The sequence below is a fragment of the Callorhinus ursinus genome, unplaced genomic scaffold, assembly GCF_003265705.2.
Source record: "Callorhinus ursinus isolate GAN/ISIS: 27379988/994484 unplaced genomic scaffold, GSC_fseal_2.0 scaffold42, whole genome shotgun sequence".
Classification (NCBI taxonomy): domain Eukaryota; kingdom Metazoa; phylum Chordata; class Mammalia; order Carnivora; family Otariidae; genus Callorhinus; species Callorhinus ursinus.
The window spans coordinates 2,067,503-2,091,845 of record NW_027397104.1 but is presented as its reverse complement, the minus strand read 5'-3'; the positions used below and the strand labels follow the sequence as shown (position 1 = coordinate 2,091,845).

Genomic DNA, 24,343 nt, shown 5'->3' with positions numbered 1-24,343 from the left:
GTGGCTCAATTGGTTAAACCGCTGCCTTCAGCTCAGGTCGTGATCCCAGGGTCCTGGGATCGAGCCCCACATCGGGCTCCCTGCTCATGCAGGAAGTCTGCTTCTCCCTCTGCCTGCAGCTCGCCCTGCTTGTGCTCTGTCCCTCTCTTTCTCTCTCTCGCTGTGTGTCAAGTAAATAAAATCTTAAAAAATAAATAAATAAAAATAAAATCCAATCTCTGGGAACACTGTAAGGGAAAAAATGGGACTGCCTTTATGACTTGCCTCTTGGTTTAGGTATGCAGGTGTCTGCAAGTGTTGACAGTTCCTCACACTCCCTTCTACAGTTTACAAAACACTGTCAACCACTTCATCTATCAGAGGCCCCAAAGAACTAAGTGCCTTGTTAAAGCTACACTGCTATAAGCTCAAGTGCCAGAACTAGAACCACGCCTCTCACTTATAAGTCTGTTCCTTGGTTTTTCCTAAAGGATCTACAGAGCTCCAAACTGTTCCTTGGTTTTTCCAAAGGATCTAGAGAGCTCCAACTGTCACACACTTGGTGTGACACGTAAAAGCGAAACAATCATTCCAACACAAATTTCTCACGTTATCAACCAGCATCTCTACATATTTTGTAGGAAAATACCAATACCATTTGTCTTCTAATCTGTTCCTATAGCTTGATGCAGAGGCACCAACCAAATGTCTTTCCCCCAAAAGACCTTGTCTTTGGCCCACAGTGAAGTTAGGCTGCCAACCCACAGGGATGAGCCACATGGATGACAGAATGACAATGTTCAAAGTGGAAACAAGACTGAAGGCTAGCCATCAGGACACCTAAATGGTGGGAAAACCAGAAGATGATGAAAGATAGAATGTGGTAGAGAAAGTATCATGGAAAATGAGGGAATCAACTCAAATCTCCAACGTGCAAAAATCTCTATTTCACAGCACATGAATTTAAAATGCCCCAGTTTCATCAGCCAGTATAATTATCTTGTGTCCTTGTAGATTATCTATCTTTGTAATCCGTACCAGCGATTGGTGTTAGTACTAGGAAGACCAATAAAAATTTGGGGATTATTTTCTCTGAACCATATTCCTCTCCGGGTAAGGCATCACAGTACTGATCCCAAAAAGCACTAAGTGATTATGTTGGTACCTGATGAACAAAAAGGATATTCTACACCTGGACATGGACAAAACTATGCAAGCAATCGAGCAGGGGAGGATGTTTAGAAAAAAACATCCAATACTAGAATTTTATATTAGAAAAAAACTATTTTTTTATAATACAAATTACATAAAGGTGGACATAACTGTAAATGATCCTCAACCACAGCATGAATGTTCAGGGCTTTTTAGATGCCTACAAAAAACATCCACCTCAGACAGAGATTCTCTTTCTGCAACCTTTAAGATTTTTGGAAGGCACCCCAATTCAGTCCTTGGTCAGGAAAAGAGAGCTCTGCAGCCTAACCTTACCAACCACATCAAACACAACTAGAGTTCCATCAGGCAGGCTGTACCCCCTCCCCTGCAGTCCTATTCAGTGATAATACAGACATGGGGCAAGGTGGCAGTTCATACTGCTGTTAATCAGAAGGGGAAGAGGGTGCAATCTTATTTTAATTTTTCACATTTGAAGAGTGCCTTGACAGTAAGGGGTAGCCCAAGGCCCTTCCCAGGAAAAGAAGCAGGCAAAGGGGCCAGGACTCAGGCTCCATTTTGACCCAACGTTTATTGTCCTTTTACAACATGTCATTTTTGGTTTAGAAACTGCTTGTGATTAGTTTTCCAACATTAACTCAAAAGCATGTAAAATAAAATCAACCTACTCTCTATATAAACACCCAGCAACTGTGGCCCTTCATCCTCCTGCCCAGGTTGGGTAGAGGGAAGAAGGGAAGGCTTGGGTAGCACTGAGTGAAGTGCAGATGCTTTACTGTGGGGAGTGGCGGTGGTGCCTTGGTTCACACCCACACAGGTCTCCTGCACTACCCCAGACTACAACAGAAATGGCGTAGGCCCAAGGCCCAATTCCCTGTTGGTAATTCACTCTCCGCCTCCCAAATGAAAATCGCTTTTATTTTATCTCTTTTGTTTTGTATTTTTTTGCAACAGAAACCCCCTGTCCAGAGTCTGACTGTAGCTGAACTGTTCAGACTGAGGAATGGAGCAGGCCATGGGCACACCCCTGGTCCCTCCTGGGCGAGCGCCCCCACCCTCAGGGAACAAGGTCCAGCCAGGCCAGCTCGCTGCATGCTGGCCACCATCACTTAGCCATACAGGTCATCATCATTGTCTTCCGTATACACACTGCCACCTGTGCCGCCTCCACTGCCCTGACTGGGGCCAGCTCCACCTTGGTTTCCTGAAGGGAATCTGTATGCACAAAAAGAGCCAAAAAAGGGAGTTAGGATAGGGCCTGTGTAGGATTTTCACAACTAACCCGCCAGCCTCCTTAGGACTCCCACAATCTTGGTTGTACAGTTACCCAAAACCACTTAAGTACTGCCCACTGTAACGCAATTACCTGAAGCTGCCAAAGCCCCGACTCTGCTGAAGGGTCTGAGCAAACATCTCATACTTCCGGATGTCATTGTCACTGACAGAACGGCGGGCAAAGCGCATGGCTTCCTCAAAGTGATCTCGGCGGATCTCAGGCACTGGATCATCTTCTTCTACCTCCTATAGGGTTGGTAAACACAGACCACCAGGGCTAAAGTTCAGCCTGACTTCTTTCCCTTGCCTTCCTGGTCACCCCCCTCCATTACTGTCTCCTGTCTCTCTAATCCAACCTGAATAGTTGCAAGGCCAATCTTCCTAAAACTGAGTCAGTGCCCTATTTAAAAACTGTTAATGCATTCTGGAAAAAGCCAAACAGTACGGACAAAATCACATTAGTGGTTGCCAAGGGCTTAGGGTGGAAAGAAGCAGCTGACTAAAGTGGCATGAGGGAACTTTCTGGGACGACAGCAATTTATCTAAACTGTGATAATAGTTACAGAACTTAAATACATTTGTCAAGATGCATGGAGACAGTATATATTAAAAGGGTGAATAACTATATGTGAATTTTATCTCAATAAAGCTAAATTTTAAAAATAGTTTCTTTAAAAAAAAATAAAAACGAAACCACCTAAATTTTAAAGATAAGGTACATGACTTTCAGCGCTTACATCTGGATTACACCTTACCTGGTGGCCTCAGTCCAATAACATATGCCCTCTCAAATCTACCCAGGTTTTCCCCAATTCCTGCAATCCTATTTCTTAAGCCAGTTATTTAGGCTGCTTATTTCCTTAGCCTTTATAGTGTCCCTTCATAACCCAGGTCAAACTCTATCTCTTCCACTAATAAGCCACTCCGATTGCTGTGACTTAACAGATTACTCCATAGGATTAAGTATATCAACAGTTTCTAAGCCTTTTATTTTTTTTTAAGATTTTATTTATTTATTTATTTATCTGACACAGAGAGAAAGATAGCGAGAACAGGAACACAAGCATGGGGAGTGGGAGAGGGAGAAGCAGGCTTCCCACCGAGCAGGGAGCCCGATGCGGGGCTCGATCCCAGGACCCCGGGATCGCGACCCGAGCCGAAGGCAGACACCTAACGACTGAGCCACCCAGGCGCCCCAATAGTTTCTAAGCTTTTAAGGGAGGGAAAAGGGATGTCTCAGAACTCCTACAAAAGATAAAGAAAGCCTTTCATTCATTTATTTACTCATTCATGAAATCTCGAACATGGTGCCAAGATACACTAATATGCAAAATAATATAGATTCCTTGTCTTTAGGAAGCTTACATACACACCCCAAATTCTGCATTTTAGTAGGTCCATGGACCACCAAGGAAGGACAGGCACATGGATCCTAGGTTCTAAACCCAGCTCTATTTGTTTATGTGCACAATCATATTTTGATTTCCCTCACAGAGCCTACTTCAGGCTGAGCATATAGACTACCCATCTCTTCTCAGCCTTTACAATTCCAGACTGAAGAGATTAGTACTCAGTATTCTTTCTCTTTGATGCCCACCTAAAAGGGCATCTATCAGATAGCCTTCCAAAACCTTATACTCTTTAACTCTAGAGCATGATAGAGCTTACCTCTAGAGCATGTGGCTCCCCACAACTGGCATATATGGGGAAAAGATGCAGACTCACCATGGCAGATGGGTTGGTCTGCCTCTCCCGTTCTCGCCTAATTTCACTCTCGATGGATTCACGGATGGCCAGCTTGCAAGCACGTTGGCAAATCTCTGTGAGGTCAGCTCCAGAGAAGCCATTAGTCATCTTAGCCAGAAACTCCAAATCCACATCCTAAAAGAAGCAATAGAGCTACCTTAGCATTTAGCCTCCCCTCCCCTATTAATACACTGATCTCTGAGCCACCCAAGAACTCCTAGTTCCAGTTTGTGCCATTTTTCACCACTGCTTTACTCCTGATTCCGGACTGTATTAATACCTTCAAGTCTTCCGTCTTCCCTTTACAACCCTATCCCCGGAAATCCCCAATCGAATCTAAGAACCAAACACCACACTAGGCTGGGCACTCATAGAAGTCCGTATCACCAATGCCCTTGCACCTGCCTTGGCAACTGGGGACTTGCGCAGGTTGGCCTTGAGGATGGCAACACGGGACTTCTCATCAGGAAGTGGAATATAGATGAGCTGATCGAGGCGGCCAGGTCGCAGGATAGCAGGGTCAATGATGTCAGGCCGATTGGTAGCGCCAATAATAAACACATTCTTTTTTGTAGACATGCCATCCATTTCTGTCAGGATCTGGTTGATGACTCGGTCTGCAGCCCCACCACCATCTCCAATGTTACCACCACGGGCCTTGGCAATTGAATCCAGCTCATCAAAGAACAGTACACAGGGGGCAGCTTGGCGGGCCTATGGGAGGGACACATGGACTCAAGCATTAACACAACTGGGTCTCTCAGACCTGAGAAGGAAAGGAAATTAAAGTGACCTTCACTGCTCCAGCTGAGCTGCCAGAACAAGATGGTTTCAATTCTCCCAAGAAACAGCTACCTTGCTGCCAAACAAGTGAACAGATAGCTCAGCTGCTTGTAGCTCACCTTGTCAAAGATTTCCCTGACATTGGCTTCAGACTCTCCAAACCACATGGTGAGCAGCTCAGGACCCTTGATGGAGATGAAGTTGGCCTGGCACTCATTAGCAATGGCTTTGGCCAGCAAGGTTTTCCCACAGCCAGGAGGCCCATAGAAGAGTACTCCCTTGGAGGGTGTCATGCCAAATTTCAGGAATTTGTCTGGGTGCTCCACAGGATACTGGAAAGAAAAGGAAAGAGGGTTTGGCATACCCCCCAAACAAACATAACCAAACAGCAGCATCTCTCCCAACCACGCCATGGTGTAAAATCAGTTTCTCTAGGGGCAGGGTTCTAAGTGCCTCCGAATTGAGAATAGCAGGTTCATGAATTATGCTCTCATAATTCTTGCACTCAACTGCCAACACCCCAAGCCACGTACAATGTATTGAAGCTGTGACTCACTCTGGACCAAGTTACCCTACCTGGACCAGCTCCTGAAGCTCACGTTTGACATCTTCCAAGCCCCCGATGTCTTCCCAGGTCACCTGTGGTACCTCCACCACAGTTTCCCGCAGTGCTGATGGATTGCTCTGGCTCAGGGCCCACTAAAAAGAAAAAATGGGGATGACATTTGCCAAGGGAAAGGTCAAAATGCATGTGTGTGTACCTGAGATGGGGGTGCAGTCCTTACCCGGAAGTCATCCATAGTAACTGCCAGAGAGTTCATGACTTCAGCATCAATAGTCTCATCCTCTAAGTCAATGAGGTCCATCTTCTTGCGGATAGCTTGAAGAGCAGCCTCTGAGCACAGGGCTGCTAAGTCAGCGCCCACATGCCCATGAGTCTCATTGGCGACCTGCAGAGGAAAGATCTACTTACTACTCTGTCTCCAAGACCTAACTGCCTTAAGAGGCTCAGAGACTACAAAATCCTGGCCCCTTCCCGTGACTCCTATCTCTGGGTCCTCCCATTTTCCTGAACAGATATTAGCAGTTCTTTCAATGGCTGGGTTTTAAGTAGTCAAGCCTAGACTTGGAGCCTGGAAATAAAGCTGACCCCAAAGTTCTGGTTTACTCTAATGTGGTATCAAAAGAGAAACATGCCAACTCCAGTTTCCTGGATTCAATCTCAGATCACTTCTTTTTCCCTGCCCAAGAACCAAAATCAGTCTCTTTATATCTTAAACTTGTATCCCTAGCCAATTCACTTTAACTGCCTAGAAAAAGATATCCTAACTCAGGGCCAGCCCTCATCATCACTCCACCTGTTCCAGGTCCACATCATCTGCCAGCTTCATGTTCTTGGTATGGATCTGAAGAATTTCCAAGCGTCCTGTAGCATCAGGGATTCCAATATCTACCTCCCTGTCAAAGCGACCTGCAGACAGTGTGTGAACACAAACAGGGCTCATTTCTGGTCCAGAGGGAAGAAAGGACAGGTCTCAGGTGACCAACCATTCCTGTCTGTCCAGGACTGTCCCAGTGTTAGCACTGGAAGTTCCATGTCCTGGGAAACCCCTCAGGCTCAGGCAAACCAGGACGGGTGGTTACCCTACAGAGGACATGGAATAAGGGAACAGACCCCTGGGCCCTATCACTGCAAGGAGCTTCAAAAAATCCTCAGATTAGGTGACTTAAATGAAGGACAGGCATGGGAGCAAAGAGATTAAGCTCAGTAAAGCTACAGTCTTCCCTACGAGCAAGAATAAGTTTGAAAGAAATCTGGGGTCCTTACCAAATCGCCGAAGGGCTGGGTCAATGCTATTGGGTCTGTTTGTTGCTGCCATGACAATCACATGTGCTCTCTGCTTTAGGCCATCCATGAGAGTCAACAACTGTGATACAATACGCCGTTCCACCTCCCCGTGGGTCTGTCAGGACAGGATGTCTGGTCAGAAGTGAGGTGAGGACCTTTCAACCCCCACTATCCCCTCGGGTAAGTTCCTACTTTCTCTCTTTTGGGAGCGATGGCATCTAGCTCATCAATGAAGATGATAGCAGGAGCATTCTTCTCAGCCTCCTCAAAGGCTTTACGAAGGTTGCTCTCAGACTCACCAGCCAACTTGCTCATGATCTCAGGACCTGAAAGGATACAGAATAGAACAATGATGACTGTTGATGATATGAACGATATCCTTCCTCAATCCCAAAAGAAATCAGTTCTCTTATCTGGCTAGCCCAGAGACAGGTGCTGTGTGAAAATGTGGTAACCTCTGCCTACTTTCTCACAGACTCTACCAGACTCTATCCCAGGATAGCCACCAAACTAGGCTCGAGAGAAGCCAAGGAACTCACAACACCTATTTCACAGTCAAGCTCTAAATGTCAAGATGACAGCACATGCTCTGGGACCTCTGGCCAGAGCAGAAGCAGCACACCAGATGGACCTCTATCATTCCCCAGGAGCCAGCTGATCTCAGCTGGTCTCCCCACCAAACCCTCTCAAATAAATTAGCAGACAAAATTTGAGTTCTCATTCTAACTTGCTCCCCCTAAATGTCTTCAGCCTTTCCACAATCTTTCTCAAGGGGGGATAGATCACGGGGCACCAGAGTACAATACCTTCCCCTTGTTGCTTATCTGTCCATAATGTACCCCAGCAGAAGAAAGATGAAATATACACGAGGGCATGTGTGCAAATAAACATGTCCATGAGTTCCCTAGTTCATGAGACTGGATCGTGCTCAGCTCAGAGTAAGGTCCAGCCAAACACAAGGTGAACCAAGTCTCCTACCATTGATCAAGAAGAAGAAGGCTCCAGTCTCATTTGCCACAGCTCGGGCAATTAGGGTCTTCCCAGTCCCAGGAGGTCCATAGAGCAGGATTCCCCGAGGAGGCTGAGGACCGGTACAGAGGATATGATTAGGTTCAGAGTCCTACCTTCCCCCAACCCCATCCACTCTAAAATGGTTTGACTGTGGCTCTATCTAGAGAGGGTGAAAATCAGAGCTCGACCCTGACATCAGTAAGAATAAGCTCTTAGCATTAACTGCCAGGAAAACAGTTTACCTCAGACCATACTCACTCCTCCTATTAGAGAAAATATGGTCAGAAAGCTGACATTTATGATTATACACTGCATAGAAGACTAAGAACACAGAAACCACCCTAAGAAACTCTAATGTGGCTAAGTCTGAAGATCCTGGGACCACAAAAAAGCAAGAGGCCACTAGGCCAAGGGCTTGACTTTGGATAGACAAGGGCCAGGACTAGCTTAGCCATCTAAGAAAGAGTATTGCCAAAGGCTCACTCATTCCTGTAATCACACCCCTCTAGGATTTACCATGATAGTGGAATGCTTTTCCTACCACCAACCACAACTTTTCCTCTTTGGAGCTGTCTTTTCTGTGGCCTCATCCATAGGCTGCACATGGGAAATGCCCAAATGGAAGATAAAATTATTTGTATGGTACATACTAGAGAAAGGACTAATTTCATCTTTACTGTGACCCATGAGATGCAAACGGTTAGGAAGTTACATCGCAAATCTGCAATTCTCAAATGTTTTGGATTCAGGACCCTTCACATCGCAAATTTCCTGAAACTTCTATTTTTATTAGGTGGTACTATTATAGACAAGTTGGCAAACTACGATGAGATTTGTTTTTATAGGGTCCATGAGATAAGAATGTTTTTTTACATTTTTAAAAGACTGTAATTAAAAAAAAAAAAAGTTATGCAACAAAAAATGGACTGAGTCTTCGTTAATCACCAGCCGAGGTTATGTCCCACAGGACCCAGAAGGCTCACCTTAACACCAATTGCCTTAAAGAGGGCAGGATGTCTGAGGGGTAGCTCTACCATCTCCTTTATTTGAGCCAGCTGTTTCCTGCAGCCACCAATGTCATCATAGCCTACTTCATTCAAGGATTCTTCCTCATCCTGAATACAGAGGAGACCAAAAAAAAAAAAAGGAGGGGGGAATATTAACATCAGCAAAAGTTAAGTTTCTCCAAACCCTTCTACAATCTGATGTAGAGAAATCTGTTCTATGATTTCCTCTAAGGGGATCCTAACTCAAAGAACTCTAAAAATCCCAAAGCAAAGACTTCTAGCATAGCCTTTCCCTTTCACACTGTCCTTAGTATTATTACTGGGAAGGGCTCCCCTAAGACCTAAAGCTGGAAACTCCGGAAATAGGCAGAAGTCTGAATGCGTTCATCAATGTCACTTCTACAAAAATTATGGTTCAATCTAGATTTTTTTTTTTTAAAGATTTTAATCAGAGAGAGAAAGAGCACAAGCAGGGGGAGCGGCAGGCAGAGGGAGAAGCAGGCTCCCTGCTGAGCAAGGAGCCCAATATGGGACTCGTTCCCAGAACCCTGAGATCATGACCTGAGCTGAAGGCAAAAGCTTAACTGACTGAGCCACCCAAGGATCCCAACAATCTAGATTTTAAAAATCACTGGTATCACATAGGACTGAAAATGAATAGTTGATTTTCCCACCTCTGGAAAGGAGCTTAGTTCCAAAGAGCACCCAGTTTTATCTTATTTTTATTTTCTAGAGAGGAAAGGGAGGGAAGGGGAGGGAGGAAGGGCAGAAGGAGAGAGAAAATCTCAAGCAGGCTCCACGCCTAGCATGATCATAACCTGAGTTGAAATCAAGAGTCAGACGCTTAACCAACTAAGCCACCCAGGCATCCCAAAGAGCACCCACCCAATTTTAGTAGTTATCACATAACTGTCCCACTTTGTAATCATGAAATTGGGTACTGGAATGAAGGAGAGAACTCACCTCTCGTTTGATAGGCTCCCCTTCACAGTGGATCACTGTGTCTGGAGCAACAATGCAGTAAGGGCTGGGATCTGTCTCCACTACTTTGAACTCTACAGCACGCATTCCACCCCGGACAAGGAAAATATCTCCTGTGAGAGCAATCAGCACAAGTGCCGTCAGAGAGGTCAAATTCCAGAGCAAGTGAAAATTCCTCATCAGTACCTGGAGTCTAAAATGCCAAATTCACTAGATATTGCTCTTTTTCCCTTTCCACCTCCACTTTATTAAGCATCAGGCAAGAGGAGAGAAAGCTAAACTGTGAAGAGTTCCTCTGCCACTCAAGAGGACACTGAACAAAACCTATGGGCTTCTAGCACATCAGGTTTTGGCCTCTGGCCTGAAGCCCATAAGGTTTTTGACTTCTGGGCTATAGGTAACCAAGCTTTCACAACCATCACCAATGATCAGGCTGTGCTAAGCATTAAATACACTTTGGACTGTGACACAGTCAATTGCCCAAGTCCTCCTTCTGGGACAAAAGAGAAGAAAGCTTACTCTACTGAAGCAGGGGATGGGAGTAGGGAAAGGGGGGGGAGGCAGTGGGAGGGAGAAAGAGGAAAGGAGAGTACACATGAGCATGTGTACAGAATGTATGTGTAAGCACACATATATGAGAATGAGATAAAGACGTTCCAAGGCTTACTCCCAGGTAGCCCTACAAACAATCATCCTTAAGCTCAGTCCCTAAAATTATCTCACCTTTCCGGATGGGTCGATAAGCTTCCAGGAAGTATGGCTTAAGGTATACCTCGAAGAGATTGCCAGTGATGCCTTCCACCGTGTCATCGATGGGTAGCACATGGATACGTTTGCCGTACTTCACATCAGGGCACGGCTGGATGCTGAGGATGACAAGCAGACTCCACATTACCAACCACACTGCAGCCCCAAGCACTGGGCGTCCGAAAGGGCCTGGCACAGAGAGCTGATGGCGAGTGAAAGAGAAAAGGCAGGGATGGCTTTAGGTGAAGAGAGGCAGGAGGGTAGTGTGGGAGTGAGGACAAAGGAGCAGCCAAGCAGAACTAAGACAAGTCATACTCAAGTGGGGTAGTAGCAGGAGCCATTAGAAGAAGCTACTGGGGCTGCTCACTCCTCATCAGTGAGCCAAAAGGAAGACCCACACATGTAAAGCCCCCACAATAAAGAAACAGGAGAAAGGGTCTTCAGTGAGAGATATCCAAAGATGACCCATTCCGTATCAGTAATCCAGTATTACAAAGGGAGGCCTTAGTCAGACAAATGACAGGATCAAAGAAATAGAACTGAAAAAAATCATCTCAGCCAGGTGATCAGAGGACCTTGACAAAGTGACTTAGCACCTCCAGGAAGGCTACATGAAACCGAGAATCCATGAAAAATAATCAGAAGTCTGAGATGTTCCTGGCCAGGTGACAGGTGGTTGAATAGCAGTGGCTAATGATGACTCCAAGACAGGGAAGCCTCTCGCCTTAAGTTATGTCCAAAATCACTCAGACTGAAGCTATTCAGGGATCTGACTCAAACTATGCCTCTCTCCTACGTTAACTTGGATCCTTAAAAAAAAAACCTACTTGGAGTCCACCTTCTGTGCCCACACTTCCACCTCATTCTGGCCCTGACACAAGCCATTATTTCAACGTAACAGTGAGATCATTTCGTAGACAAACACCCTCAAGTGGCATCCTAAACCAGTGTCTAGCATGTGATAAATTATACCTCTGGCAAAAATAAATAAATAAATAAACGAATCATGAAAGTCACAGAAATCCAACTTGTCCCAAGGGTCATGCAGAAGTAAATTCTGAAGTCCCAGGGAGGCAGAATCAAAACCTAAAGACAGCCCTGCTATATTAAGTCTTTCCATGGCTAGGAGGCTTCTGCTATTTGTAGCTGCCAAGGACGTCACTGGGGTCCTGTCTATAATTCAGGCTGTCTCTGGCCTCCCATCCCTGAGGGGCCAAGAACCCCACACACACCTGATGACATCCCCTAGGTGTACGCGCAGGTTGTTCCGAACAACTCTATTCATTCGAATCTTCTCATCAGAACATGTGTCATCAGAAAGCACAATGCACACAGCTTCCCGCCTCTTCTTTCCTTTCAGCAACACTGTGTCACCTCGGAACAACTGCAGCTCATCCATCTTGGGCTGAGAAAAGAAGGTTAAGGCCTTTGGGTCACTGGGCCAGGGGGTAAGCAGCAGCCCTGGAGGCTAGAATACCCAGTAAACCCCACTCTATCTGTGGTCACTGCCAAAAAAAAAATGAGGAAAGAAACCTGGGAAAAGCCCTCAGGTTAAGTGCAACGAGGAAAGATTGGACCTTGGACCCAACTTACCTGGGACAAAGACACCACACTGTTGTCCTCATTGATGGCTTCATCGACAATTAATCGATTGGGACGGTTCTTCTGTTTAAGAATGGCTGTTGATAAGTCATCACCTTTTGAACTAGAAAGAGAAAATGAAGTTAGTCCCAATACATACTCCAGTCCCAGGGGCCCCACCAAACTTTAAAACTCACACTTAGGAAAGAAATAGTGGATAAATGAAGCTGTCCCTACACCAGAGAGGTGAGATAAAGGATATTCAGCCAAGGTCATATAGAGTAACATTTAGCACATACAGTTCCCATTCCAGCAGCTCTTGGTATTCTGAGCACTGGTATCCTAGCTATAAAGGCCCCAAGTGATCTTGCCCCGCCCCAGAGTCACGAAACTATGGCCTGAGAAGACTAAATAGAAGTAAAGGCTGAGTAACAATTAGAGAAATGACAATAGTCTTAGTATGAGATAGCGATTAGGAGAAGGGGCTCTGCAGTTAGACCTGCTGGATCTGAATCCCAACCCTGCCACTGCTTAATTGTGATCTTGGGCAAGTTACTTAACCTCTCTGGATGTTGATGTCCTCATCTGTAAAGAGGCGAATACAGTAGTACCTGTCTTAGGATTATTGTCTTAAGTGAGATAATGAATGCAAAATGTTCAACACAATGCCTGGCACATGGTATTAATGATCACAATGATTAGCACTGCAGAACAAAGCATAAGCTATTTCTTTGCTAACCTTGGAGAATGAAGTGAGCAAGACAACTTCCTGTAGGGCTCAGCGAGGCCCAAAGTCCCACCAAGCAAGCCTGGGGACAATGAAGCAAAATCATTAGCACTACCATCCTTACTGGCTAGACCAGCTGAATGCCAGAGCATTCTATGTACCACAGAAATGCCAAGCATAATATCTGGGGAAAGCAAAACAACTAAACTAACAGACCTGAAACCTTCAAAAAGACGTTCAAGCTCAAAAACAGCTTTACAAATCTCTGCAGACATGTAATTCCACAATGTTGGTTCAAAAAGTCAAAACCAAGAAATGATGAGATGTGGAACAAATCCAAATCCCTCACCCAAACCAAGGCTGCCTGAGTCCAAGCTCAGTTTAAACCCTCTAAGTAGTTTCAATCATTTCCTAGATCATTCACCTTACACCAACTTCTTACTTAGCTCATCTTCAACCTTCAGTAACTAGACTCAGTGGGCTCTCCCTCTGAAAAGCTACCTTCTCTTACTAAGGCCCAGGAAAACCTGAACATTAACCAAAACAGGGAGACCAGACAATGGAGAAAATGAAGAAATAAAAAGGAATCTTTTCCATTAATTATTCCTTCACTTAACAAATTAGCATGTATACATTACAGGCCAGGCACCATCCTATGATCTGGAAATACCTCAGTCAACAAAACAAAACAGTATTCCTGTTGGATATATCTTCACAACTTACAAGAAAAAAAGATGTCTGTACTCCAGAATACCAGCTAGGGAGTTGTGGGGTTTCTCCATCTTTTGGTTCTGATATACCCAACAGAAATACAAATCCCATTCATCTAACAAAGTTGTAAGCTTTCTGCTGATCCTCTCACATAGGCTGCATATTTAATCATCACCTTAAAACTCATTTCCAAGAGTGGAGTTTCCTCAACTTAAACCTGCCTCCTCAACCTAAAAGTGTTGCACTCTAGGCACAATGATGCATAGCAGGCAGACTCCTCCAGTGCTTATCAACACCCTGGAGAACAAGCATGGTCAATACGGCAGCTGAAGGCAATTTAAACCCATCAATTCTCCCCTCTCTCTCACACATCAAAATACCCTCCAAGGACTGCCCACCTTCCTGTTTAATCTATGGGACTGGAGCTAGAGAAAAATAAAATGTCAGATGCCTCTAGTCATCATAGTTTGTATTTGTATTTTAACCCCAAAGCTGCATTCTAGGAAAACTTCTTATCCGCCTACCATTCCTGACCCTGGCAATGGAGATGAGCAGTATGCCCTTCCCTTAAGGTAAAGACCTTTACTTCCATATCTATCTACTAAGATCAAAGGAAGTAACCTCTAAAAGAGAGCTTCAGCCTGATCGTGGGCCAACAGCAGTCCTGGAGGCTCTTTGGGGACATCCCCCATTGTCTTCTGCATGAGTCAGGCCCTTTCCAGAACTCCAATGGGCCACAGGGGACTTGGAGGGAGTTCAGGTAAGAGTTATCAAGATGACCTAGGGGTTAGAAACCATCTATGATGCCAGGTTCCAAGAATTTTGAATTCTTATTTTCAGTCTTGAAAATAAATGACTGACTGAATAACCTAAGAGAATAAGTATTAATAAGCAATGGTCCTTTTAAATAGACATCCAACTAATACTTCATCTCGGTTTAGAGACTTAAAAAAAAGGGGGGGGAACACACCTCAAAACACTAAATTCTCTTCAAGTCAGGAAAGTGATTTGCATAGAAGAGTTTCCACAGGATGGCTTCCCCCCACCCCAGTACCTAAAGCTCTTGATTCTAAATATAATGGGCAGATGGGCAGAGGTGGTCAGCTTTTATCTGATGCTTTCCTGAGGGATGGAGGGCCCAAGATTTCTCAACACAGCAATCTGGGGAAAGGAGCCTGTGTGTTCAAAGAGTTAGGGCAACTCTAACCTTCTCACCACAAAGGCTCAAATCGAGGAAGGCCCGCAAATTACCAACTGAGATTCGAACTTTAGCAAAAGCCCAGAACAGTAGAGAAAAGTTCCTACCTCCCGCCCCCATTTCATGACATTAAAAAAAACTGACTAAAGCTTTCTCATACCAACCTAAAGTACGAAGAAGGCCAAAAACGAAACGCAGGGCCCGCTCTCTCCCTAAAAGCTCCTCACTACTCAGGTCGTGAGGATGTCAACCAAGGGCCAGGCCAACCCAGCTCCAAAAAAGCCGTGGTGAGCTTCCCTGAGCTCGCGGAGTCTTCCCCGCTCCGGCCTCCGCCGGTCTCCCGGCTCCCAAGGCCTTCACGTGGCCCAAAGTCCACGCCCACCGGGCCCAGTTTGGGTGTCGGGCCCGCTGGGCCTGCTCCCTCCGGGGACCAAAGGCCTTCGGCGGATAGTAAACCTGATCGCAGGTGGGCGTCCTAAGGCTCTGGGGCTCCGCGCCGGCAATGTGGACCCGCACACCTCACAAGAACAGGACAGCGGTTCCCAGGGAGCCAATCAGGCCGGCCGGGCCTGCATGACACAGCACGATCTGGCTCAGGCCCCGACCCAGGCCCAACGCAAGCCCGGCCTAGGGGGCGCGCGGCTGCGCAGCCAGGCCCAGACCGGACCGCGGCCCCTCATCGTCCCCCTTCTTCTCCCTTCCTTCTCTCCCTCCTTTCCTGTCTCCACCTCTTAGACGCGCCCACGGCCAGGCCCGACCGGGCCTACCCTGCGCGGCGAGTCCCCAGGTGCGCGCACCCGCAGCGGGCGGGCGGGCGCGCGCACACACTCACTCAGCTCCAGAGGCCATGGCGCGCGCCTCTCCCGGCCGGCGGCTGTGGCGGCCCGAGGGTAACGGCTACGAGGGGTGGCAAGCGACTGACTGGGCCGGGGCTCGGCTCTCCCGGGCAGGGGGCGAGCAGCGGCGACAAACCCGCAGACGGCCTCCTTCTCGCTTCCTCCTAGCGGAACCGAGGCGGTGGGCGGGCGGTATACACTGGCTCCTGATCCGGGAGGGGGCAGCGGCAGCGACGACTCAAACGACGGCTGCAGACGCTGCGCTGAGACTGAACCGAGAAGAGCCGAATCATCGGAAGGAGAGGTGCTCTCACCTCAGCCAATCAGCGCCTGCCTTGGGGACTCCCGCCCGCCTCTCCGCGCCTCTCCCCAGCAACCCGCGGACCAGAGCCAATCAGGAAATTCGCTTGCGGCCTGGCTCCCGCCTCAAGGATGCAACACGCCTAGTAACGCCACGTCAATTGGTCGCAGCGCTACGCTTCCTCGACGGATTGGGATCCGCGACCAATCAACAGAAAGGATGACGCCAGATCGACTGGCGAAAGAGCCTTTAATCCCTTGGAGGCGGACTCTCCCACTTGGCTCCAGTTCATTGGCTCCTGATTTTACCCTGCTGAAGAACCTGGCACAATGGATTGAACCCATGTATTAGTCTAGTCCTGCTGCAGTGATAACCTACATAACCCATTTCCTTCCCAAACCTAAGGCTCCACCCTAACCCCTCTCCTGGCTCCTTCAAAACGCTGGCTTCAGCCATCCCTACTCTGAACCCTTTGACTAGCACCCCAGCTCTTAATCCATTCCACCCTATTGTTGTGGCACCCTCTGGTAACCCTAATCCCATAGGCTTTACATTTTCCTCAGGGCTTGGAGGTCCATGCTTCCTTTTGCCCCTGGGTATTTATATTAGTGGTTAGAGGAGGGAGGACACTCAACTCCAAAAACGGGTCAAAAGGCAACTACAGAACACAGTAGATTCAACAGAACCCAAGTCAGCAAGAAAATTGCATGCTGAGACTTGAAGTCCTTGGGCCCCAAATGCCAGCTAGCCCTGACTAAATTCAATAAATAAATTTGGTATCATGCTGATTAAATTAATTTACCCTTTACCCCCTATCCACACAGACATGACTGACTGAGACAGTCAAATCCCAAATTTCTAGAATTTGGATTGGGGTAGGGAGTCACTCAGAGACTCAGAGGTCTGCTTGTCCCTCCCTTCTAAGAATCAAAAACCTGCCCTTGTCCTGAGAGGCCTGCCCAGACCACCTTCCAGACCCAGCTCCACTCATTCTGTGACCTTGCACAGGATCCTGGGCTTTGAGACTCTGGCTTTTAGGCAACAGAAAGAACCAAAGCCACTGCAAGGATTCCTGTGGCCCTTTCTTCTACCCAGAACTCAAATCTCATAAGGTAGATGATGTTGGGAGAGGGCATCTTAGATAATCACTCAACTGAATCAGAAAGCTGTGAGCCTTCCCACTCAAGTATATGTAGTAGGCAAACAAGAGATAAATATGAAATTTTACTCAACACAATTAAAAGGAGAACAGGGAAAAAGGTGTCATAAGCAAAGTTAATGCCTTTATGGTGGCAAGCGGGCTTCCTCTGGAACCAGAATGGCAGTAACTAGGCCAAATTTTGTAGGACTACTACCAACTTCTCCAATGCCAGACTTATATAGGAATAATTAGTTTCACCCACATCCCCCAAGAATGGTAAAGCAGAAAACCCCTCCCCCAGAGAAATGGGTGACTGGAGCCCCAGCTCAGGCTCTTTAAAATGTGGCAGCTACAGATCACAAGGCTCCGGCAGAGATGTCTGAAACTCCTCAAGAAGAGTTTCACGGTCAGGGAAACGAATCCAGCCCAAATAGGTTTCTAGGTACAGGGGGAGAGACCTGGAGAGCAAAAAGAGTGATGTCTAAGGGTGAAGGATAGGTGGAAGGTTGGGCAGCCATTCCCCCCTTTCATTCATCACCACCCCCAACAGACTCCAGGACTCCAGGATGCCCTCAGCCCCAAGCCCGCAGGCCTCAGCCTCACCATGCAGCATTCTCCTGTGGCAACTTAGTTTGGGCCTCTAGCCTCCACCAGAGAGCAGTAGCCTCATCCCTCCGATCCATCCTCCTCAGAGTCTGAAGCAGGTGAAAGGAAGCATCTTGATTACCTGTAGCCCCACCCCAGAGTAGAAAGGCTTAGAACTTGACACAGCCTTAAGCATTTTATAAAAGGAGAAACTGAGGCCTAGAGCAGGAAAGTATCTTTTCTACAATCACACATGGAACCAGGAGGTTCCATTCCCAACCATTCCTATCCCTGGGTACTGCCTGCCCAAGACAAAGGGCTCAGCTGACTCTGCTTCTCCCCAACATACTCCCAGCACAGTTACAGCCTTTGTCTCTGAGGACATTGGGAAGACTGAGGAACTCCGGAGAGTCTTCACACATACTTGCAAATGTCTTCAAACCTGGGTATATCCCTAGGTATATAAGTACAACCCCATTCATCTGGGAACATCACTCCTCCTCTGATCCCCAAGGGCCCCCCTATGAGCCTCTCTGTCCTTGTGCATCTGAGCATAGCTGATGTCATGCAAATATACATACCTGGGCACATTTGCACACTGAGGAGGAAGTCCTGTAGGGCTTTGGTATCTTGGCCACTGGCCACCCACTGCAGTCCACGACTAATCAGGGCAGCTGCCCGAAGCTGTTGTAGTGTCATATCTGATACACAACCCTTCTCACCATTGGAAGCAGGCCCTGGGGACCACCCCAAAGTCAAAAAGTGTGTCCCTGCTACACAGGCACCTAGTATGACAGAACCCCAAGTACTCCTCTTTCTCTTCTTATGTCTGGAGTCCCCCCCTCTTTTTTTTTTAAGTCTCCTGGTGGGCTAGGACGCATGGAAAGGCAACACATTCACCACCCCCACTTCCAAAAGGGAAGAGGAAAATTGAGAGTCTAGATCACCTCGTTCTTTGTCCTTAGGAGTGGCCCGGAAGAGCAGCTCAAGGCACCTGAAATGGGACACAGAATATGGGTGAGAAGTCAAACTCAGAAACTCTGGGGTGAGTTGGTAAGAATGGAGTTTACCAATTCAGATCCCAATCAACAAATTATCCCTCCATACTTCCCCTAGGATCCTGGTTGGCTTCCTGGGCTCACCGGCTAAATTCACTAATTGCCTCTTTTTGGGCCCCCAGCTGCACCCAGGCTTGACCCTGAAGCAGGTAGGTGGCAGAGACCCAGGATGGGCAGTGTGGTGACTCCTTGGTTCCTTTTCTGGCATCTTCCCACAGCTGGGGCATCTTGGGAAGCAAAGATGACGTGCGGCTGAGCAGCTCCTCACATACAGTCAAGGCATCCTGGGCTCGGCTTGCCTGGATCAGTGCTGCTGCTGCCTCTAAGAAGACCTCAGGTATACAAGGCCCTGTGGGGGAAGGGGGCGGGGAGAACTGGGGTGGGAGGAGGATGCAGTGTCTTAAAGAGACATTAGCCACCATCCCCAACCTCTTCACCAGGCTCTGGTACCACATAGAGACCACCCATTGCTTGCTACCCTGGACCCTTGGCTCTGGGAACCTTCCTGGTCTGGCCTTCCAGCCTGGACAGACAGAATAGCCGAAGAAAGAGAAAACAGCAGTCCTGCTCTACTCCAGAGGAGACTCCAACCCTCCCACCCCATTACAGAGAATCTTGAAGACATACCCACCTTTGACTCCAAGCCATCCAGCACCAGAGCCAGCAGGTCCAAATAATGCTCTGCAGCGTCCTCTGCCCTGAGAAATCATAGCCCACGAGCTTCACCTTAGGCCTTTGGCAGGGTCCTCCAAGGGCTCTTAGCTAACAAAGGGATGCTCAAGGGCCCTGGGGAGTGGGGAGAGTGGGGTCTTGGGGCTCCAATCCTAGCTCAGTATGGATCTACCCTCCTTACAGAATGGATCTGCGAGGAGATTTCAGAGTTCTAAAGATCTAAGAGCTTAGTGTCTGGGTAGAGTCTTAAGTTCAGGTCCAGTGACAAGGCAGGAGGTCGAGGAGTGGAAACCTATGTCCTACCACTGACTCGTCCATACAGCTGACTTGCAAGAACAGAAGCAGTCATACCCCAGGGAAGGCATCAGAAATGGGAAGAGGAGCTCAGATGAGCAAGGCAGTGGAACCTCACCTTCCCACCTGTAAGCATCGGCTTGCTAGCAAGTACTTGGCCTGGCTCTGTGTGCCACAATGAAGGGGTGAGGCTGGGTGAAGTCTGGGGAGTAATAACTCTACTTCAATGAGAAGCTGGGGGGCTTCAGAACTGTGAGTGACATTCAAGGCCTAAAAGGGACAAAAAGAAAAAAGTATGTCTATAATCTTTGGGAGCCTTAGTTCCTTCTATTTACAATTTGATTAGTCTCCCTAACACAAGCACTTCAGCAATCACTGTATCTTCAGTTCCTTACCTCAACCAACAGCTCCAGACTCTCCAGCTCTGCTGCCGTGTTCCCCAGTTGCTGATACAGCCTGGAGGCCTCCAGAAGTGGGGGACCCCAGGTTGATCCCCCTTTCAGGGCTGCAACCAAGTACAGCAGAGCTCTTTGTGGATTGCCCTAGAGGATTAAGAGGACACAAGCCTCAGCTGCCCTCCCAAAGCAGAAAGCTGTCTATAACACCCATGGTTTCCCCAACCCACCCTAGCACTGTCTTTACCATTTTACGGAGACAGGTCCCCAGAGCCGTGTACACCTGGACCAACACAGGCCGTGGGCACAGACCTGAGGCTGCTTCTCGCAGGCTGCTCAGTGCCCTGGGCAGACTTCCTGTGATCAGCTCCTGGAGGCCTGAGATCAATCAGGGTTTAAACTTAAAGAAGCCCATAGGGCAAGGGGATGACAGGGAACAAAAGTACCGAGAAGCCCCACTGAGCTGAATGGGACATGACAGGGAAGGTACGAGCCAAAGGACCCCTTAAGACAGGGAGTGGTGAGGAAGGGATGAGTAAGATTGCTAGCTGACCTTGGCGAAAGGCAGAAGCAGTAAGAAGGACATTCCTTAAGCCCCGGGCATCCTGCAGGGTCAATGGAGCATTTGTCTCCTCAGCTGGGGGGCTCCAAGTTTTCAGAAGCCGCAGCAGATTCCGAGAGGCCTCATTCTGAGGAAAGAAGGGTGATCAGACGCTCTAAGCCTAGAACTACTTCTTCTATCTCAGTCTATACTGGCTGGACCTTGAAATCAAGGGTCCTCCTGATTCCTGTTCCTCAATTCTAAGGTATAGATAGCTATGGGGCGAGAATAAAGGGAGGAAGAAAAACTTGGGGGCACTGATGATCTATTCTAGTGCACCTTCTCGTTCAGTATAAGCCCAGAACACACAGGGCAAGGACCATGTGCGGGTTACTGATGAGAAGAGTGAGGCTTGGAGATGACTTCAGCAAGGTCAATAAAAGCCCTAACCCTATCCAAGATCATTAAGCTATTTTATTTTATTTTTTTAAGATTTTATTTATTTATCTGACAGAGAGAGACACAGTGAGAGAGGAAACACAAGCAGGGGGAGTGGGAGAGGGAGAAGCAGGCCTCCCGCGGAGCAGGGAGCCCGATGTGGGACTCGATCCCAGGACCCCGGGATCATGACCCAAGCCTGAGGCAGACGCTTCACAACTGAGCCACCCAGGCGCCCCCATTAAGCTATTTTAAAAAACACTCAAGGGGCGCCTGGGTGACTGGGTTGGTTAAGTGTCAGATTCTTGATTTTGGCTCAGATTATGATCTCAGGGTCATGAGGTCGAGCCCCACATCCGGCTCTGTGCTTGAGTCTGCTTGAGATTCTCTCCCTCTCCCTATGCCCCCCCCACCCATGCATGCACTCCCTCTCTCAAATAAATCAATCTTAAAAAAACAAAAACAAAAACAACCACTCAAGAGAATCCCCCCAGTGAGGGACCAATCAGAGCAAGGTCACCAAGAGTCCCAGAGAGAACCCACGTCTTCTGACCACCAACCCAGCAGCCTTTCCAGCACAAAATGATGCTACTGCAGCTGAGACAGGTGAGATAGGAAGAGACCCTTAGGTCCAGTTTACTTCCCAAATTACCTGGTTGCCATTCAAGGTCTGCAGCAGGAAGGTCAAGTCCCCAAGGCAGTCAGTGCTTAGCCAGAGGGCAGCCTGCAGGCCAGCCAGGTGGTGAAGGGCAGGCAGCAGCTCCAGCAGAAGGGAGGAATAATGGAGAACAGAGTCCCACAGCCCCCTGAGCCCACATTCCAGTCTGGGCCCCAGCTGCTCCTGGGTCTCCAGCACTGTAGAGAACACACATACAGCTAAGGTTGGGACCTCACTCTGGTTTTCTTTTTCTGCAGGAACCCAAAGGTCACAAAAGTACTCCTGGTCTAAGGAGCACCTGGAGGATAAGAGAATGGCAACTCTGTCCATGGAGGTGACAAATTTTATTGCTCCTCTTGTCCCCTTTGCAAGGGCTTAAACCCAGACAGTCTGGCAAGGAAATGGAAAGCAATCGCTGGCCCTCACCTCTCTCCAAGCCCTGTTGAATATCCTGTGCCTGGTCCTCAGTGAAACCCTGGGCCAGGCTTGCCCTCAGGGTAATGAAATTGCAGGTAATAGTCAATTCCAAGGGGAGAACAGGAACAGCCGCAGGGAGCCCTGGAGCAACACAAGCTGATCTCACAGACCACTTCCCCCAGAAAGATTCCCCAAATAAGATCCAAACCCAAAGATCACCTCACCCCAACCAAAACGGCCGTTTGCACACAGTATGGAAAGGGCAGAAAGTTCTCCAGATTGGCTCATCTCTGAAACTACTTCTTCAAATATGGGGGGGGGGGCGTGGCAGGGAGAGGGCGGGGTGTAGAGATTCACCTGCACCAAAGAGAATTCCACTCCAGTCCTGTCTGTGACTTAAATAGGATCCCCTGCCCCTAGTAATTTTCTCAGTCCCAGAAGTGCAGAAGAGGACCTGGTCTCTGGCTGTGGAGGAAGGTAACTGAGCATCCTGAGGAGGATCCTGCTTACCCCGCAGACTATGGAGGAGTCCCCTGAACCCTTCCAGTGCATCTTGAGCCAACTGCTGTCGCCTCAGAGATAGACGCGAGTCCTGAGCCACCTAACAAATGTGGGAGGAGGTATCACTGAAGATCAGTCCTTACTTCTCCCCTTGCAACAGTGGCAAGGGATGTCATTCTCCAGTCATTTCTGGCTCCTGATGGGGGAAGTCAAACTCAATCCCTCCCCATCAGCTGCGGTAAATCCACCGGAAACCCTCTTTCTGGTATTTTGGGCCTGCAAAGCGAGGGTCCCAGAAACCGTGTTACCTTGGCCTGTCGAACTAGCTGGTCATTCTTTTCCCTCCACAGGTCTAGGCAGCTGGCGTGTGGCACTGAGGAGCCCAGAGGGGTCTGGTGCGACATGGTGGCCGAGGCTGGGCCCGGACACCTGGAGGGGGTTCCTGAAGGGTAAGCCCGGCCCCGCCGCGGTCCCCACCCGAGCGGGGAGGGGTCCCTGCGCCTCCGCAGCCCCCCGCAGCTCCTTTGCTCTCCTCGGGGTCCCAGGAGAGGCGACTCGCCCTTTACAGGAGAAATGGACTCTCTCCGAGACAATTTGGCGGCTCTCACCCCCGCCTCTTCCATCTCGCCTCTGGTTGGCCCGGCCGGCAAAACTCTCGGCTGCGGTTGGTCGTCTTCAAGGGTTAGTCCCCGCGGGAAACCGGAGGAAGAAACGAGTCCGGTCTCGATCGGAGAGGGAGGCTACGGCGGGTCAGAGGACGGGGGTGTGTCTGAGTGGGGAGGTAGTACGTCTCACGGTTCGGCTCGCTAGTCCCTCGTGCAGGCCAAAACCTTGAGAAATCGATCTCCGTACCAGAAACCGTGTCCCAGCCTTTCCCTCGCAGCCACACTTCCAGGTCTGTCTAGCTTTGCCCCTCCGCAGGGGGCAGGCCAGCGCAGTGCATGCTGGGAATCGTAGTCCGGCCCAGAGTCACCACAAAAAAACCAGCCCTGGCACAAATTACGTCCAAAAGGAACTGAGACCAGACCAAGGCCCTTGGTAATCCGCCCATCCTTTCTTTGCTCACCACGGAGCACCAACACGCTACCACATTTGCTCAACCCCATGCAGTCTGACCGCTGGCGGGATCGCCCGGGGCTTGTGCAGGCTTCACTGCTCAAAGGTACCTGCCCCTTTCAACAAGTGGACGCAGGAGAATTGGATATCCGTATGCAAAAACAAAACAAAACTGTGACCCTTAACCACAGATAAAATCAACTCAATATGGGTAAGTTGAACTTCATTAACATTAAAAACTCTTTTGCTACAAAGGCAAGATCAAGAAAATTAAAGTCAAAAATGTAGAATTTTCAGATTATTATATACCTCCTAACAGACCAGTATCCACAATATGTAACTCTCAAAGCTCAATAATGAAAAAAATTTAAACCATTTTAAGACGAACAGAAAAATATGAATAGGCATGTTACAGAAAAAAGATACATGAAACACAAAAAAGCAACACATAAAAAAATGATCATTAGCCATCAGGGAAATGCAAATTAAAACCATGAGATAGGGGCACCTGGGTGGCTCAGTCGTTAAGCGTCTGCCTTCGGCTCAGGTCATGATCCCAGGGTCCTGGGATCAAGCCCACATCAGGTTCCCTGCTCTGACGGAAGCCTGCTTCTCCCTCTCCCACTCCCCCTGCTTGTGTTCCCTCTCTCGCTGTCTCTCTCCCTGTCAAATAAATAAATAA

General features: G+C 48.2%; 2 protein-coding genes across 11 annotated transcripts; both read right to left on the bottom strand.

The window, feature by feature from the left end:
- Positions 1-1,704: 1,704 nt before the first annotated feature.
- On the bottom strand, positions 1,705-15,907 carry VCP (valosin containing protein). 3 transcript variants are annotated; one of them, XM_025852806.2, is made up of 18 exons: positions 15,601-15,906; positions 12,872-12,941; positions 12,145-12,256; positions 11,784-11,956; positions 10,528-10,670; positions 9,787-9,917; positions 8,800-8,931; positions 7,784-7,886; positions 6,998-7,131; positions 6,785-6,920; positions 6,315-6,427; positions 5,742-5,906; positions 5,533-5,655; positions 5,076-5,288; positions 4,579-4,887; positions 4,153-4,308; positions 2,519-2,673; positions 1,705-2,367 (listed from the first exon to the last, which is right to left on the bottom strand). In XM_025852806.2, exons 4-18 carry the CDS (start codon positions 11,948-11,950, stop codon positions 2,262-2,264), a joined length of 2,286 nt encoding a protein of 761 aa, XP_025708591.1. In that variant the 5' UTR covers positions 11,951-11,956; positions 12,145-12,256; positions 12,872-12,941; positions 15,601-15,906; the 3' UTR covers positions 1,705-2,261. The 3 variants fall into 3 exon arrangements, with proteins under 3 accessions (XP_025708591.1, XP_025708590.1, XP_025708592.1); XM_025852805.2 differs by lacking the exon at positions 12,872-12,941 and having other exon boundaries at positions 15,601-15,907; XM_025852807.2 differs by lacking the exons at positions 12,872-12,941; positions 15,601-15,906 and adding an exon at positions 14,192-14,321.
- Positions 15,908-17,116: 1,209 nt separating this feature from the next.
- On the bottom strand, positions 17,117-24,312 carry FANCG (FA complementation group G). 8 transcript variants are annotated; one of them, XM_073881422.1, is made up of 16 exons: positions 23,458-24,310; positions 23,234-23,345; positions 22,914-23,034; positions 22,615-22,705; positions 22,114-22,245; positions 21,682-21,884; positions 20,604-20,739; positions 20,298-20,428; positions 20,051-20,197; positions 19,774-19,925; positions 19,321-19,387; positions 18,774-19,063; positions 18,579-18,625; positions 18,213-18,368; positions 17,650-17,773; positions 17,117-17,504 (listed from the first exon to the last, which is right to left on the bottom strand). In XM_073881422.1, exons 3-16 carry the CDS (start codon positions 23,007-23,009, stop codon positions 17,396-17,398), a joined length of 1,881 nt encoding a protein of 626 aa, XP_073737523.1. In that variant the 5' UTR covers positions 23,010-23,034; positions 23,234-23,345; positions 23,458-24,310; the 3' UTR covers positions 17,117-17,395. The 8 variants fall into 8 exon arrangements, 7 of the variants coding, with proteins under 7 accessions (XP_073737523.1, XP_025708595.1, XP_073737522.1 ...); XR_003204609.2 differs by lacking the exon at positions 23,234-23,345 and having other exon boundaries at positions 17,650-17,741; positions 23,458-24,312; XM_025852810.2 differs by having other exon boundaries at positions 23,234-24,310.
- Between the last annotated feature and the right edge of the window lie 31 nt (positions 24,313-24,343).